The sequence below is a fragment of the Bubalus bubalis genome, chromosome 17, assembly GCF_019923935.1.
Source record: "Bubalus bubalis isolate 160015118507 breed Murrah chromosome 17, NDDB_SH_1, whole genome shotgun sequence".
Classification (NCBI taxonomy): domain Eukaryota; kingdom Metazoa; phylum Chordata; class Mammalia; order Artiodactyla; family Bovidae; genus Bubalus; species Bubalus bubalis.
Window position 1 is genome coordinate 3,369,290 of NC_059173.1, and position 14,585 is coordinate 3,383,874.

General features: G+C 49.9%; 1 protein-coding gene across 1 annotated transcript; it reads left to right on the forward strand.

The window, feature by feature from the left end:
- The first annotated feature begins 11 nt into the window (after positions 1 to 11).
- LOC112577778 (putative SEC14-like protein 6) lies at positions 12 to 6,078 on the forward strand. Its single transcript, XM_045163195.1, has 7 exons — positions 12 to 173; positions 526 to 586; positions 704 to 787; positions 2,489 to 2,595; positions 2,670 to 2,809; positions 2,903 to 3,072; positions 3,268 to 6,078. Exons 1-7 carry the CDS (start codon positions 171 to 173, stop codon positions 3,378 to 3,380), a joined length of 678 nt encoding a protein of 225 aa, XP_045019130.1. The 5' UTR covers positions 12 to 170; the 3' UTR covers positions 3,381 to 6,078.
- The last annotated feature ends 8,507 nt before the right edge of the window (positions 6,079 to 14,585 follow it).

Sequence of the window (14,585 nt, forward strand, 5' to 3'; positions counted from 1 at the left end):
ACGCTGGTAGTCAACCAGGGCTGCAGGGAGTGGGGAAGGGTGACTTCTAATGGTGCGGGGTTTCTTCCGGCGTGGCGAGAATATTCTGCCAACTAGACAGTGCCGATGGGTGCACAGCCTGGTGAATACACGGAAGCCCCTGAACTCTACACTGTGAAAGGGTGAAACTTATGGTATGTAAATTATACTCCAATTAAAACAAAAAAGCCATGCCTTGCCACTTTGAATGTTTCTCATCCTGGAACCATTTTGTTCCCAAAGCCACATAGAGGGGAACCTTCCAGAGACCTCACTGAGGGGGATGTTTTTGGTCTGCAGGAGGTGGGGTCATCCCCTGGAAATCTGTCAAGAATTTGCACTCGTGGCTTCAGGGGGCGTGTCTGTGACAGGGACCCAACAAACCGGACAGGGGGAGTTCCTCTTGTCTGGGCGGCTTTTGGGGTGTCTGGAGAGGCCTCAGGGGCCTTAAGGGGGCGGCATTTAGGCACCTGCATCTTGTGCATTGACCTGAGTTTGACCCTACAGTTTTTCTCGGCACTTGAGGCAAACTACCCTGAGATTTTGAAGAATTTAATTGTTGTGAAGGGTGAGTGAACCAGTTCCGCATATGCATAAGTGGGGGTGGGGGGCGGTGCAGGGGACACGGAGGCAAGGAGGCAGGGAAAGGAGACCCCAGGAAACTCTGAAACAGTGCCTGTCTCAGCCCCCAAGCTCTTCCCGGTGGCCTTCAACCTGATCAAGCCGTACATCACTGAGGAGACGCGCAGGAAGGTGCTGATCCTTGGAGGTGAGTGGGCAGCTCCTCTGCAGCTCAGAGCCTGAGCTGAGGGCGGCCCCTCCGCAGACCTGAGGGCTCCCGAACGCAAGGGCACCAGGCTCGGGGACACAGCTGCTCTGGGGGACCCACTCCCTTAGGCAGCAACTGTTGAGGCCAATGTGTCCACCTGCCAGAGAGCTGAGGGGCCAGGAGGGCTCTGAGAGACCCCCAGAGGCAGCCTATGGGAGGGCCCCCAATTCTGGATTGAGAGATGTGAATTTGAGGGATGACTTTGTCTGTTATGAGCTGCAAGTGGGCTGAGTCACCAGCTCTGTCTGGGTCTCAGATCCCTCATGCTTCCCTGTAAAATGGGGAGCATAAGAGGCAGGTTTTTCAAATTACACGTGTGCTCAGCTGCTCAGTCGTGTCCAACTCTTTGCGACTCCGTGCACTGTAACCTGTCAGGCTCCTCTGTCCATGGGATTCCCCAGGCAAGAATACTGGAGTGGGGTGCCATTTCCTCCTCCAGGAGATCTTCTGGACCGAGGGATTGAACCCCCGTCTCCTGCATTGGCAGGCGGATTCTTTACAATTACGTTACCTGTGAGCTGCAAGTGGGCTGAGTCACCGGCTCTGAGTCTCAGATTCCTCAGTTTGCGCCCATAAAATGGGGAGAAAAAGACGCAGGTTTTCCAAATAACATAACTGATAAAATTTGGAAATTTTGAAAAATATAGAAATATATAAAGAAGAAAGAATAAATCCTGTCTCTCAAGGAACTATTATTAACACGTACTATCTTTTCAAAGAAATTCATTTTAAAAAAATGGGTTCATACCACATTATACTCTTTTAGAACCTACCTTTTTCACATACCATGTGATAAACTTTATTCTATTTTGGTAAAGTCCAAAATTTAGGTTGTTTGTAATTTTTTTTTTTTTATCATTAGGGAAGAGTGAGGTGTGAAGATGCTTATAGATGAATCTTTGTACACATCCTTAATTTTTTTCCATAAAATAATAGCCTAGAAATGAAGAGTTCTTTTCCCTTAAAGGAGAATGCATGGGAAGTCTGTTTCATTTCTGTGTCCACACTGCCCCCAGGGCATGCTGGGAGTTCACCTCTGCTTCCTCCCACTTTGCTCCCATAATGTTCTCATTCCTTTGTGGACCACCCTTGGCTTCTCAGAGCAGTGTTGGGGGAGGAGGGCTGATACACTCTACCCCCCAGTTCTGAGAGTGCTGGAGCTGCAGGAGCTGAGGGCAGGGACTGACTGGAAGGCTGAGTTCAGTCTCCGAGGGTAAGGGAAGCCCAGGGTAGAGCCAGCCCGTGCTCAGCCTCACGCTCCAGGAGACACTGATCTGAGTCCCTGCAAAGATGCTGGTCCAGTGGTTAGACTCAGCGCTTTTACTGCCGAGGTCCCGGGTTCGATCCCTGGTCAGGGAACTAAGATCCCACAAACTACGTGGCGTGGCCAAAAAAAAAAAAAAAAGATGCCTCATGGGCCAACACCTGGACGGATAGGGGTGGGTACCAGAGCTGAAGGGGCAGGAACTGGTCACACAGACACTGTGGACCTAGATCTTCTTAGCTTCTGTCCTGGAGGCGCTGAGAGTATGTGGGAGGCAGGGGGAGGCTGTCATATGGACAGGACGGCCCTGGACTTGGCCCCACTTCCCTCTGTTGAACCCCTGACCCCCCCACAGAGCCCCACTTTTGTCCCCACAGGCAACTGGAAGCAAGAGTTGCTGAAATTCATCAGCCCCGACCAGCTGCCCGTGGAGTTCGGGGGGACCATGACCGACCCCGATGGCAACCCCAAGTGCCTGACCAAGGTCCGGTGCCCAGAGGACAGGCAGGGAGGGGAGATGGCCGTGGTGCGATGCCCGCTCACCACCCTCGCCTGCAGATCAACTACGGGGGCGACGTGCCCCAGCATTACTACCTGCGCAACCACGTGAGGGTGCAGTACGACCACCAGGCGACCGTGGGCCGAGGCTCCTCCCTGCAGGTGGACAACGAGATCCTGTTCCCGGGCTGCGTGCTCAGGTGGGCACTGCGCCCCCCACACACACCTGGGTGTGGTCGACAGGGGCCTGGAGCCCAGGCAGGTGGCAGTCAGTGGGGCCATGTCTCCTGCAGGTGGCAGTTCGCATCGGACGGAGGGGACATCGGCTTCGGGGTTTTCCTGAAGACCAAGATGGGGGAGCGGCAGCGGGCTGCGGAGATGACGGAGGTGCTGGCCAGCCAGCGCTACAATGCCCACATGGTGCCCGAGGACGGGAGCCTCACCTGCACGGAAGCCGGCGTCTGTGAGTGTTGGCAGGGATGGCTCCTCTTGGACCTGGGTGTGGGGGGCAGGTGCATTGCCGTGCATCAGGTCCCACCAGGTAGGGGGCCCTGGCTCGGGCTCTTGGGTGTGGTAGTGGCACCCAGGTCTAGTACCTGCACAGGAGGGCGAGGTCCCAGGTGGGCGTCCTCTCTGAATGTCTGTCCCGCCAACACAGACGTCCTGAGGTTTGACAACACCTACAGCCTGATCCACCCCAAGCACATCAGCTACACCGTGGAGGTGCTGCTCCCGGACCAAACCTCCCTGGAGAAGATAGAGCAATTCTAGACAAGCCTCGCGGTTCCCACACTCTCCTCTGTGGCCTCGAGGTCCGCAGTGAGCTCACAGCCTTCGCTAGCCGGACTGCCCTCCAAGCTCCCCAGGAACGGGGATCCTACCGAGCTGGTCCCAGCCCATCTGTCACAGTGGGTCTGCATCTTTGGATCTGCCGGGACTGTGGCAGCCAGCAAAGCAACAGAAACTCTCCAGCCCCTGTGACTCAAGCTCAGAGAAAACTCGTGGCCCCTTTTCTACCAACCGATACTGAGTCGGGAGTTCCCGGTCTGAAATACATTGTGTTAAAACAAAAAAAAAGTGCAGGGCTTCCCTTATGGCTCAGTGGTAAAGAATCTGCTTGCCAAAGAGGGAGACACAGGTTTGATCCCAGACCCGGGAAGCTCCCACATGCCACAGAGCAGCTGAATCCATGCACCGCAGCTACTGAGCCTGCGCTCTGGAGTTCAGGGGCCGCAACTACTGAAGCGTGAGCGCCCGAGAGCCCGCGCTCCGCAAGAGAGACCACCACACCGGAGGCCTAAGCAGCGCAACTAGGCAGTGGCCTTCCGCTCGCTGCGACTGGAGGATAGCCCACGCACAGCAGTGAAGACCCAGCACGGCCAAAAGTAAATAAATAAATACTTTAAAAAAGAAAGAAAATGTGAAATATAATATGACCGACAGAACTGGAAACAATTGCCATTTAAAAGATAATGCATTACTCATAGTTCCCAAGAGGAGAGGGCATGGATGCCACAGGGGATCACCCGGAGAAACATTGGGCGTGGGGGGTGAGTGGTCATGAGGTGGAAGGAGGGGGAGGACCTGCGGGCAAAAGCCTTTGTTATGGTTTCCCCAGAAGGAATGGGTGAGGCGGGGTCAGCAGGCCTAGAATTGGCTATTTTGAGTGATTTCCTCAGGCTCTGGGGCCAAGGGGTTGTCCCACTTGTCTGGAACCTGGTTCTGGGTACCAGTTGCCCTGAGTTTGAGTCTGATACAGGAGGAGGCGGGAGTGTGGGCTCTGTATTTGAAAAGCACACCCGTGGGCAAGACTCTCTCTTGTTGTTCAGTCGCTCAGTCGTGGCCAACTCTTTGCGACCCCACGGACTGCAACACGTCAGGCTTCCCTGTCCTTCACTATCCCTCGGAGCTTGCTCAGACTCCTGCTCAACAAGTCAGTGATGCCATCCAACTGTCTCATCCTCTATCACCCCCTTGCCTTCCTGCCCTCAGTCTTTCCCAGCATCAAGGTCTTTGACTCTCTCTCTAGGAACGGCTCTCCCTGGGAGGGGTGGTCCCTCCAGGGTCAGCAAAGCCCCAGGTGTCAAAGCTTCAGAACACAGAAAATAGGAGACGTGATTAATACACTTGCCTAGCAAGCAGCTGTGCCGCTGCCCCTCTGAATGCACATTCCTTCCCCATCGAGAAAGAACTCTTGGCTCACACGCTCCCCTTCCTAGTGTGAAGGTATCTAAGAACTGGTTCACCTGCTCAGCCTCCATCCTCTCAGGGACTCCCCTGGTGGTCCAGAGGCTAAGACTCCAACTCCGAATGCAGGGTGCTTGGGTTCGATCCCTGGTCAGGGAACTAGATCCCTCATGCTGCAGCTGATGTCCCTGAATCACAACCAAGACCTGATGCAGTTAAAAAAAACAAGAAAGAAAGAAATTGCATTTTGTTTCAACAGAGTTGAGTTCAGTTTATGCCAGGTTCTCTTCCCTATTTCGATAGCTAATGCTTCATAAAATCCATCTTTACCTCTTTAACTAGCGTTTGACTTTGTTTATCTTTGATACTACCCAGCCAGACACGGTTGATACAGGAAGTGTCCACCCTTGTGGAAAGTTCTACTGAGTAGTGATGTACATCGTGGGGTGTACAAGGTGGCCTTCTGAGAAGAGGACCACCAGAGACAAACTGAGCCTTCATCTCAAAAGTCATGCCTCCAGAGAGCCCCACCAATGAGGCAGGGTAGAGAGAAATCAGACCAATGATTAATAAAAATAGGAAAGCATAGAAAGATATTGGAGAAGAAGGAAAGGGGCATTCAAAGTTGTAAACAAACAAACTATGCATAAAAAGTGTGAAGTTTCAAAGTCTGATCGAGGTAACAAGTGAAGTTGAGCTATGAATAGTAAATTCAGCCTGATAACCATCAGTTCAGGCTTTAATCACCTTGGTAGAAACCGCCAGATATATGCCACCCAATCCAGAGTTAATTGGACAATAACTCAAAGCTTTGATACCAAGAAATATCTAAAACATTTTTACTTTTCCATTTGGATCTATGGAGATTTAAAGTTCCAACACAACAGTGGAAAACAAATATTGAAATTTAAAGATGTCAAAGAATACAGTTGTAACCCAAGGACTACACCAAAGGAAGGTACGGAGACAAATATATGGTTGTTGTTTCGTCCCTAAGTCCTGTCCAAGCCTTTTGCGACCCCATGAACTGTAGCCCATCGAGCTCCTCTGTCCATGGGATTTCCCAGGCATGAATACTGGAGTGGATTGCCATTTCCTTTTCCAGGCGCTCGTCCCGACTCAGGGCCTGAACCTGCATCTGCTATATTGGCAGGTCTAATATCTGCCAAAGGTATTCTCTGGACACCAGAGAAGCCCAGGAAACAAGTATAAGAAAGAATCAATAAAGTAGTTTCAAGTGGGATGTCTCTAGAACAAGCTTAAATAAAACTGTAGTAACAATTTTTGGACTCACTGGGTTTCTGTATTTGCTATTTGGGTATTTGAAGTGCTCAAAACCATCAGCTGTAATGAATTTGTAGTTTACAGGTAGGGTATAATTCCCGTGGATCAGACACCGAGTAGCTCTTTGATGATTCCCCAAGCGAGGTTGTGACAGAGCTCTGGTTTGGTACAGAGTCAAGGCTCTGACCCGCCCCGCTCACTGTTCGCTCCCCCACACTCCCCGCCCGCCTCCACCGCAGATTTGTGCAATAGCGTCCTGACCAGTGTTGCTTCTCTGAACATTCGCCCTGGCCAGCCCACCCTTCACACCAGGCCACCCTTCAACCCAGGCCCAGGGTTATCTTCCTGCCGCAGGAGGAACCACATCCATGTTTTCTTCGAAAAGCTTCAAAGGCCACCGCCCACTCTGATAGCTGATAGGCATAGTCCCCAGCGTGGCCTGACCTCAGTCTTTTGAGCCCGCTGCCCTTGGAGTATCCCTCTTCCCTTTTGCCTCTGGAGGCTTCTTTATGCAAACCCCTCCATCTAGAACATCTTCCTCCTATTTCTGTCTTAGAGGCCCAATTCAAATACCACCTCCTCTGGGGGACATTCCAAGATCTCCAGAGCAGTGGTCTTGCTCGGATTTCTATTAGAACTCTCTATCTTCAGGCAGCCAGGACAGATATTGGTTAAGGATGCAGGACTTGGGTGCAAATAAGGGTTCAAACCCTGGTTCTGGCTCTTACAGGCCAGTGAGGCTGAGTCTGGCACATGTGAAATGGGCACGTGGGTCCAAAGATGAGCAGCAAACATGACCCATGCCTTCATGGGGCTGACAGTTAAGGGGGTGAATCAGATGTCAAACCAAGCCATGTCTAATGAGAGCAAGTCTCTGCAACAGAGGAGCAGGGGTCTGCCTGAGCATATAGGAGATGGGAAGGAGATGGGGAGGCACGAATAGGCAGTATGGGAGGAGGAGGGAAGGGAAGTGAGCTCAAGTCAGAAGGAATGGCATGTGCAGAGGCCCTGTAGCAGGAGGTAGCAGGAAGGGGAGACAGATAGCTCCATATACACCCTATTTGGTCATTTGTGGTTTGGAAAGGCCCAGGTCCCTCTTGTCTTTTGTAGGAGAAGAAAGATAGGCATCCAATTATGGCCCCTCATCCGCCTCTTTCCCTGGTCCCAGGTTTTTGAGGGTCGTGGGTCAGAATTCCCTTGCCACCTCTCTCGCTCCCAGGCCCTTGTGGCCATCTCCGTTTCTAGGGTATAGATGATACTGGGGGTATGGTCATATAAGGTCCTGCCTTTCCTGAGGTCACCCTGAGTTGGTTGGAGGAGCCAAGGAGACATTCCCCCAGCTGCCCTAGAGCCTAATCTCCATTTCCCAGGCAGGCCCAGGTGTGAGGCCGCCCTGCCCTGGGCATCTGAGTCAGGTGGACCTTCTCTCTCAATCCCTCCACCTAGGGTGACCCAAGCCAAGCCCTACATTCCTGGAGGAACATCCAGTGGCATTTGCCCAGCCTAGACATCCACAGAATGGGATCAGTTTAGCCGTGATGGGGGAAGACTGGGCAGGAGCTCCTGGCAGAGCTGATCTCATGCCAACAATGGAGATGGCCTTCACTGCACAGGCTTCCCTTTAGTTAGCAGGTTGCAGGTGTGAATGAGGACTGTGAGCAGGGCCCCTGAGAGATGCCAGGAATTTTAGGAGCAGCTGGGAGGTGGGAGGGAGAGATTCCGCCGTGAGTGGGCAGGGAGGTCAGGGGTCGGGGTCACATGCTGGGACACTGCCGCCATCACAGCCGGCTTCTGGGCCCGGGGGTCAGGAGCACCAAGGAAATGAGCCACGTTTCAGAAAGTGGGAGGAGACGGCACATTACACAAGAGGGGATCCGGCTGCCTGGCGCCCAGCTGGGTAGCATGGAAGTCCTCTATGCCCAGCGATGGCTCAGGCTCAGGGCAGGACACCTGTACTGCGTGGGAAAAACAGGGACTCAACGTTGACCTGGAACCATCCTCAGCAGACAGAGGCTTAGCACCTGGCCCTGCACCAACTGCCTAGATTCCAATCCTGGCTTTGCTGCTTGCCGAGTGTGAGACCTGGCAGGGAGGGGTTTGGTTTCAGTTTTCTCACCCATAAATGGGAACAATCGTAGTACCAACCTTAGAATGTGTCTGGAGAATTAGATGAGACAATGCTGGACTGTCCCATACGGCAACCACTGTCCACCTGTATTAATTTGCTTGACTACCTCAACAGAGCACTCAAACCGAGCGGCTACAGCAGCGAGACTTATTCTCATAGATCTGGAGGCTAGAAGGCCGAGATCAAGGGGCCAGCAGGCTTGGTTCCCTTTGAGGACGGGGGGAAGAATCTATTCTCTGCTTCTCCCCTAGCCTCTGGCGGTTTGCTGGCTATCTTTGGTGTTCTTCGGCTCATATATAGAAGCATTGCCTCGACCCCCACCTTCGTCTTCATGTGGCCTCCTCCCTGTCGGCATGTATGTACCCAGATTCCCCCTTTTCAAAAGGACATTAGTCATATTGGATTAGGGGCCCACCCCACTCCACTCTGACCTCTTTTTCACTAATTACATCTGTAAGGACCCTGTTTGCAAATAGGCCACATTCTTAGATGCTGGGAATTAGGATTTCAATGTATGAATTGGGGGCGGACACAATGCAGTCCCTAACGCCACACGTGGGGAGTGCCCTGGCAGTGCAGTGGTTAGCACTTCTCGCTTTCCTGCCACGGGCCCGGGTTCCATCTCTGACCAGGGGGCTAAGACCCTGCAAGCTGTGAGACGTGACCAATAAAACCAAACCAAAACAGACAGGGACTTCCCTGGTAGCTCGGTGGTAAAGAATCTGCCCGCCAAGGCAGGAGACATGGGTTTGATCCCCCATCAGGGAAGATCCCTTATGCCTCAGAGCAACCAGGCCTGTGTTCTGGAGCCTGCGGGCAGCAATGACTGAGCCCACACGCCTGCCCCCTAGAGTCCGAGCTCAGCGTCAAGAGAAGCCCCCGCAACGAGAAACCCGCACACTGCAATGAAGAGTAGCCCCGCTCGCCGCAACTAGAGCAAAGCCCATACAGCAAGGAAGACCTAGCAGAGCCAAAAAGAAATAAATACATGAATGAAAATGTAAAAACAAGCAAACAGAAGAACACCGTATGTGGCTGGTCCAGCGTTTGAAATGAGGCTGGATGGAGTTGAAATGTGCCACTTAGAACGAATGCTGGACTTCAAAGACTTGATCCAAAGAAAAGAAAAGAATGCACAATCAGTTCAGGTCAGGCACTCAGTCGTGTCTGACTCTTTGCAACCCCATGGACTGCAGCACACCAGGCTTCCCTGTCCATCACCAACTCCCAGAGCTTGCTCAAACTCATGCCCATCGTGCCAGTGATGCCATCCAACCACCTCATCCTCTGTTGTCCCCTTCTCCTCCTGCCTTCAATCTTTCCCAGCATCTGGGTCTTTTCCAATGACTCAGTTCTGCGCATCAGGTGGCCAAAGTATTGGAGTTTCAGTATCAGTCCTTCCAATGAGTATTCAGGACTGATCTCCTTTAGGGTGGACTGGCTGGATCTCCTTGCAGTCCAAGGGACTCTCAAGAGTCTTCTCCAACACTGCCGAGGACCAGCCCCAGCTAATCCAGGGTATTCGAAGAGGAGACGGCGTTGGCGACCTATTTATTTATTTATTCATCAAAGATACAAAGAATAATAGAATGAGGATAGCTCAGTAGGAAAATTCAGTAGAGAAAAGAGGCTGAGTAGCTTGGTTTACGCGGAAGATCGATATAGCCTGTGACACCAGGTTAGCTCTGACCACGGAGGCCGCAGGCGCCCTCTCGAATAGCGGAAGGTGCCCCACCTTAGACACCTTCTCGAGTGGGTCTTAGAAGCCCAGGCAAATAAATGGTCGCGGAGGATTTCCGCGCTCCAGATGGAGACTCAGCTGGAAATTGAGGGGAAGAATGACATGGGGAGAACAAGCTTTGGTGAGCAAGGCCCCTAGCTTTATTTTCAACAGGGGCTTTTATACCCTAAGTTACACATAGAGGATAATAGGGGATGCAAAGTCAGCAATCTTTGATCCTTATCAAAAACCAGGGTTTCTTTCCTGCAAATTCATTGTATACAAATGGTTTAGGTGATTTACATCATCTTCCGGCCAGAAAGCCTATTAACATTTTATGACTCTTGACAAAGACTTATTTTCTCTAAGAGTAATTATTTTAAGGTTTGACGCCATCTTCCGAAGGTGTTAGATAAAATTGCATTCCTATAGGGCGGATGTGTAATGGGTTTACAACAAAGGAAAGAATTTATTACCTTAAGGGTCTAAAGTTGCTAACACTAAAGCCACCACTTATTTTTTCTACATACCAACTATATTAATTAATACACATTCAAGGATACAATACAGGGGATGTGAAAACTTGGCAGCAAGCATTGGCTCATCAATGAAATCTTTTACTAGTTTTATTCTGACAGTTTCTAACTCTCTGAGAGGCTCTAAGCTATTTGGTTATCTCAAGCTTCCCAAGCCTCTCGAGGCTGGGAGACTGTAAACAATCGTATGCATAGCTGTAGGAGACCGGGTAAGCTTGTCAGGCGAGTTAGAGAGCTATCTGAGGGGTTTGGATTTAAACACTCCTAATGTCCAGGAACTTTATTAATTGGAGCTGTAAGTTAACTCTTTGACATAGAGAGCGAGATGGTGGTGGGGGACAGCCCCCAGTAAAGTCAGAGGTGAGAGCACAAAGCAATAAAGTAGGCAGACTCTAATTTTTTTGGGGGTAGATGCTCGAGAATATCCAGGGGGACTCCTGAGGCTCGATCCCGCCTTTGCGTATGCCGAGCCTCCTTCCTCATGACCTTTGTCATGAGTGGAATGCCTCACTGGCTCCCGGCACAACACCAAGGTTCAAAAGCATCAATTGTTCAGCGCTCAGCTTTCTTTATAGTCCAGCTCTCCATTCCGTACATGACTACTGGGAAAACCATAACTTTGACTAGACGGACCTTTGTTGGTAGAGTAATGTCTCTGCCTTTTAATATGCTGTCTAGGTTGGTCATAGTTTTTCTTCTAAGGAGCAAGCGTCTTTTAATTTCATGGCTGCAGTCACTATCTGCAGTGATTTTGGAGCCCCCGAAAATAAAGTCTGTCACTGTTTCCATTGTTTCCCCATCTATTTGCCATGAAGTAAAGTGATGGGACCCAATGCCATGATCTTAGTTTTCTGAATGTTGAGCGTTAAGCCAACTTTTTCACTCTCGTCTTTCACTTTCATCAAGAAGCTCCTTAGTTCTTTGATTTCTCTCACTATTAACTTATTGATTAAATAATGATTTCATTTATTAATCATATTGATTATACACCAAAATGATAATACTTCGGATGCATTATCTTAAATAAACTATATTATTACAATTAAAATTTTCATGTGTCTAAATTTTAATTTAATGTGTTTAAAATTTAAGTCTTTACATTTTAAAGAACTTAAAATTACCAATGTGGCTCCCATTACCTATTAAACAGCCTGAACTAATATTTACAAAGCCCTTAGGACAGGGCCCGGCCCATAGAAAACACTGGCAAAGTGTTAGTTAAATAAAGACTTCTCTTTAGAGGTGGCTTGTTACCTGTGGTATTTAAAAAATATGACTGCCCAAGGAGTGAGAAAAGTTGGGGACACGTCTCTTCTCTTGTCTGCCTTTTCTTTCATTTAGTGGATTTTGTTTTACATTCTGGAAGCATAGGGCTTCCCAAGTGGCGCAGTGGTAAAGAATCCGCTGCGATGGAGGAGTTGCGGGTTCGATTCCTGGGCTGGGAAGATCCCCTGGAGGAGGAGGTGGCAACCCACTGCAGTATTCTTGCCTGGAAAATCCCCTGGACCAGGAGTCTTGTGGGCTGCCGCCCATGGGGTGGCACAGAGTTGGTGGCAACTGCGCTGAGCTCACACGCCACACGGCATATGTCACGTGGTTCCCCCTTCTCCAACTTGCCTCACGGGATTTTTTTCCATGTCGCTATAACGTCTTCATCATCATATTAAGCACAGTGGTTTTCTGAAAAATTGTTTCCAATATTCCTATTAACCACAAACAACTTTAAGCTGGAAATCTTTTGTTAGTTAGCATTAGTATTGGGTAACGTGGTAAACGATTGAAGGATTCTAATAATAGGTATTGTCCGTAGTTTCTAAAGAAGCTGAAATGGATTTGCAGTCCTGCCAGCAACATATGAATGTCTCCGTTTCACCAACTTCTAACGAAATTTATTTTTGTTTTTAAAGCGATTTTGTGTCTGTGTGTTTGTGTGTGTTTATTTTGTTTTGTTGCTGATTTGTTGGAGGAAACAGCATGTCATTGCTTGTATACATATTCCTTTGGTGACCTGGAGGTTAAGCATTAACCACTTGATGATTGCCGCTGTACATTCTGTCTTCTGATAATTGGTGCCTTGTGTCCCTTGGCCATTCCTATCAGTTTGCATGCCTTCTTTATAATGGCGTTTCCCAGCCTTTTTTGGAACCAGAGACCAGTTTGGTGGAAGCCGATTTTCCCACAGACCCCAAGGTTTCAGGGTGACTCAAGCACATGACACTTACCGTGCACTTGATTTCTGCTCTTGTTACATCAGCTGCACTCAGAGCATCAGGCGTCAGATCCCGGAGGCTGCGGACCCCACCTCAGACCGTCAGGCGTCAGATCCCGGAGGCTGCGGACCCCTGCTTTATGAGGATGTCAATTTCTGTCCCATTTTATTTTTTCCCAAATTCACATTAGCCAATACTGACTAAATGCCTGAATTCCATTTCTTCTTTCACAGATTTTTGTATGTGTATATAGGCAAACCAATTGATTGCCCTTTGTGATTTCTGTCATTGTTTTTAAGTGCAGACCATCCCCTTCTAGAAACGTGGTAAGCGTCGCTTTTACTTCCTTTCAGCCTTTGGTAATTTCTTTTTCTTTTTTTCCTTAAGATTTAAAATCCTTCCAGGACAGTACTGCCCAAATGAAGTATAATGCAAGCCAGAAATGTGAGCCACACATGTAACTTTAAATGTTCTGGTCATCACATTCTTACAAAGTGAAAACAGAGAAGGCAGAGAGCACAGAGGATTTGTAGGGTAGTGAGCTTGTGAATTTACTCTCTATGGTACCACGATGGTGAATATGTCATTATACATTGACCAACCCATAGCATGTACAACACCAAGTCACTGATTGTAATAAATGTCCCTTCTGGTGGGGGGGTGTCCACAGTGAGGGAGGCTGTGGGGTTAAGGGACAGGGGGTATATGAGAGCTCTCTATACTACTTTCTGCCCAATTTTGCTGTGAATCCAAAACTGCCTTAAAAATAAGTTTATCAATTAAAAAAATTATAGATTATTAAAAAGTGAAAAAATGGTGCAATTAATGTTAACAATATATTAACCCAATGTATCAAAAAATATTACTTCAAGATGTATTCTGTATAACAATTAATGAGCTATTTCATTTCATTTTGGGGAGTGCTGTCTTCAAGATCTGGTGTGCGTTTCATAGTTACAGCTCACCTCCATTTGCACTAGTGACAGGCCACGTTCCCAACGCCCGGCCACACGTGGCTGGTGGGCACCAGCTTGGGCAGAAAAGCGCAGAACGTGGTTTGACCGCAAGTGAGGACAGAGGGTAAAGGTTCCAGTGACCAGATTAACCACCCTCTTCCCCTTCACCTCCCGCCTGCTCCTCTCCCTCGAAAATTCCTGCCCAGGCAACCTGGGTTTTCTCACCGTCCCTGGTGACCTCTGCCTGGCTCTCGGATGCCACCCTGGACACTTGTGTCAACTGCCTAGCACTGGGCTTCCCTTCCTTGGGCTTCCCAACCCTCCACCACCCGCCCGGGGCTGCCATCTGCCCACTGCCACCTCCAAGTCCCAGCCTTTGGGCTGAGGAGCTCACCCTGGGGAGGGAGGGTGCATTTTTAGCTCTCTACCCCTGCAGGTCATTGCTCTGGTGAGTCTCGACAGTAATAACTATGATTAGGAGCCCATCTTGGGTTGCCTTGTGCAATCATCCAGATCTTTTTTTTTTTTTTTTTTGGCCAAACCTCAGGGCATGTGGGATCCTAGTTCCCCAACCAGGGATGGAACCCGCACCCCCTGCACTGGCAGAGCAGAGTCTTAACCACTGGACCACCAGGGAAGGCCCTCCTCCAGGCTGTCTTGAAGGCTGAAACCATTCTGCATTTACCTGAGCTCCTACGGGCTAGGGAGCACTGGCAAGCACCCAGCCTGTCCTCAAGACCAGGGGCAGGTTGGCAGAAAGGTACGTTACCACCTGGAGGGGTGAGCCAAATTTATTAAGTTTGTTGGGAAGGAGATCTGGTGTGATCCCTGAAAGTTGCCCACGTGTCTCTGATGCCCCCCTGTCTTGCCTGTCCCTTGGGACCCTGTGGGAGCCCCTGGGATGAGGTCGCCGGGAGATGGGAGGAGCCTGGTGGCCCTCCCCACCCCCCGACAC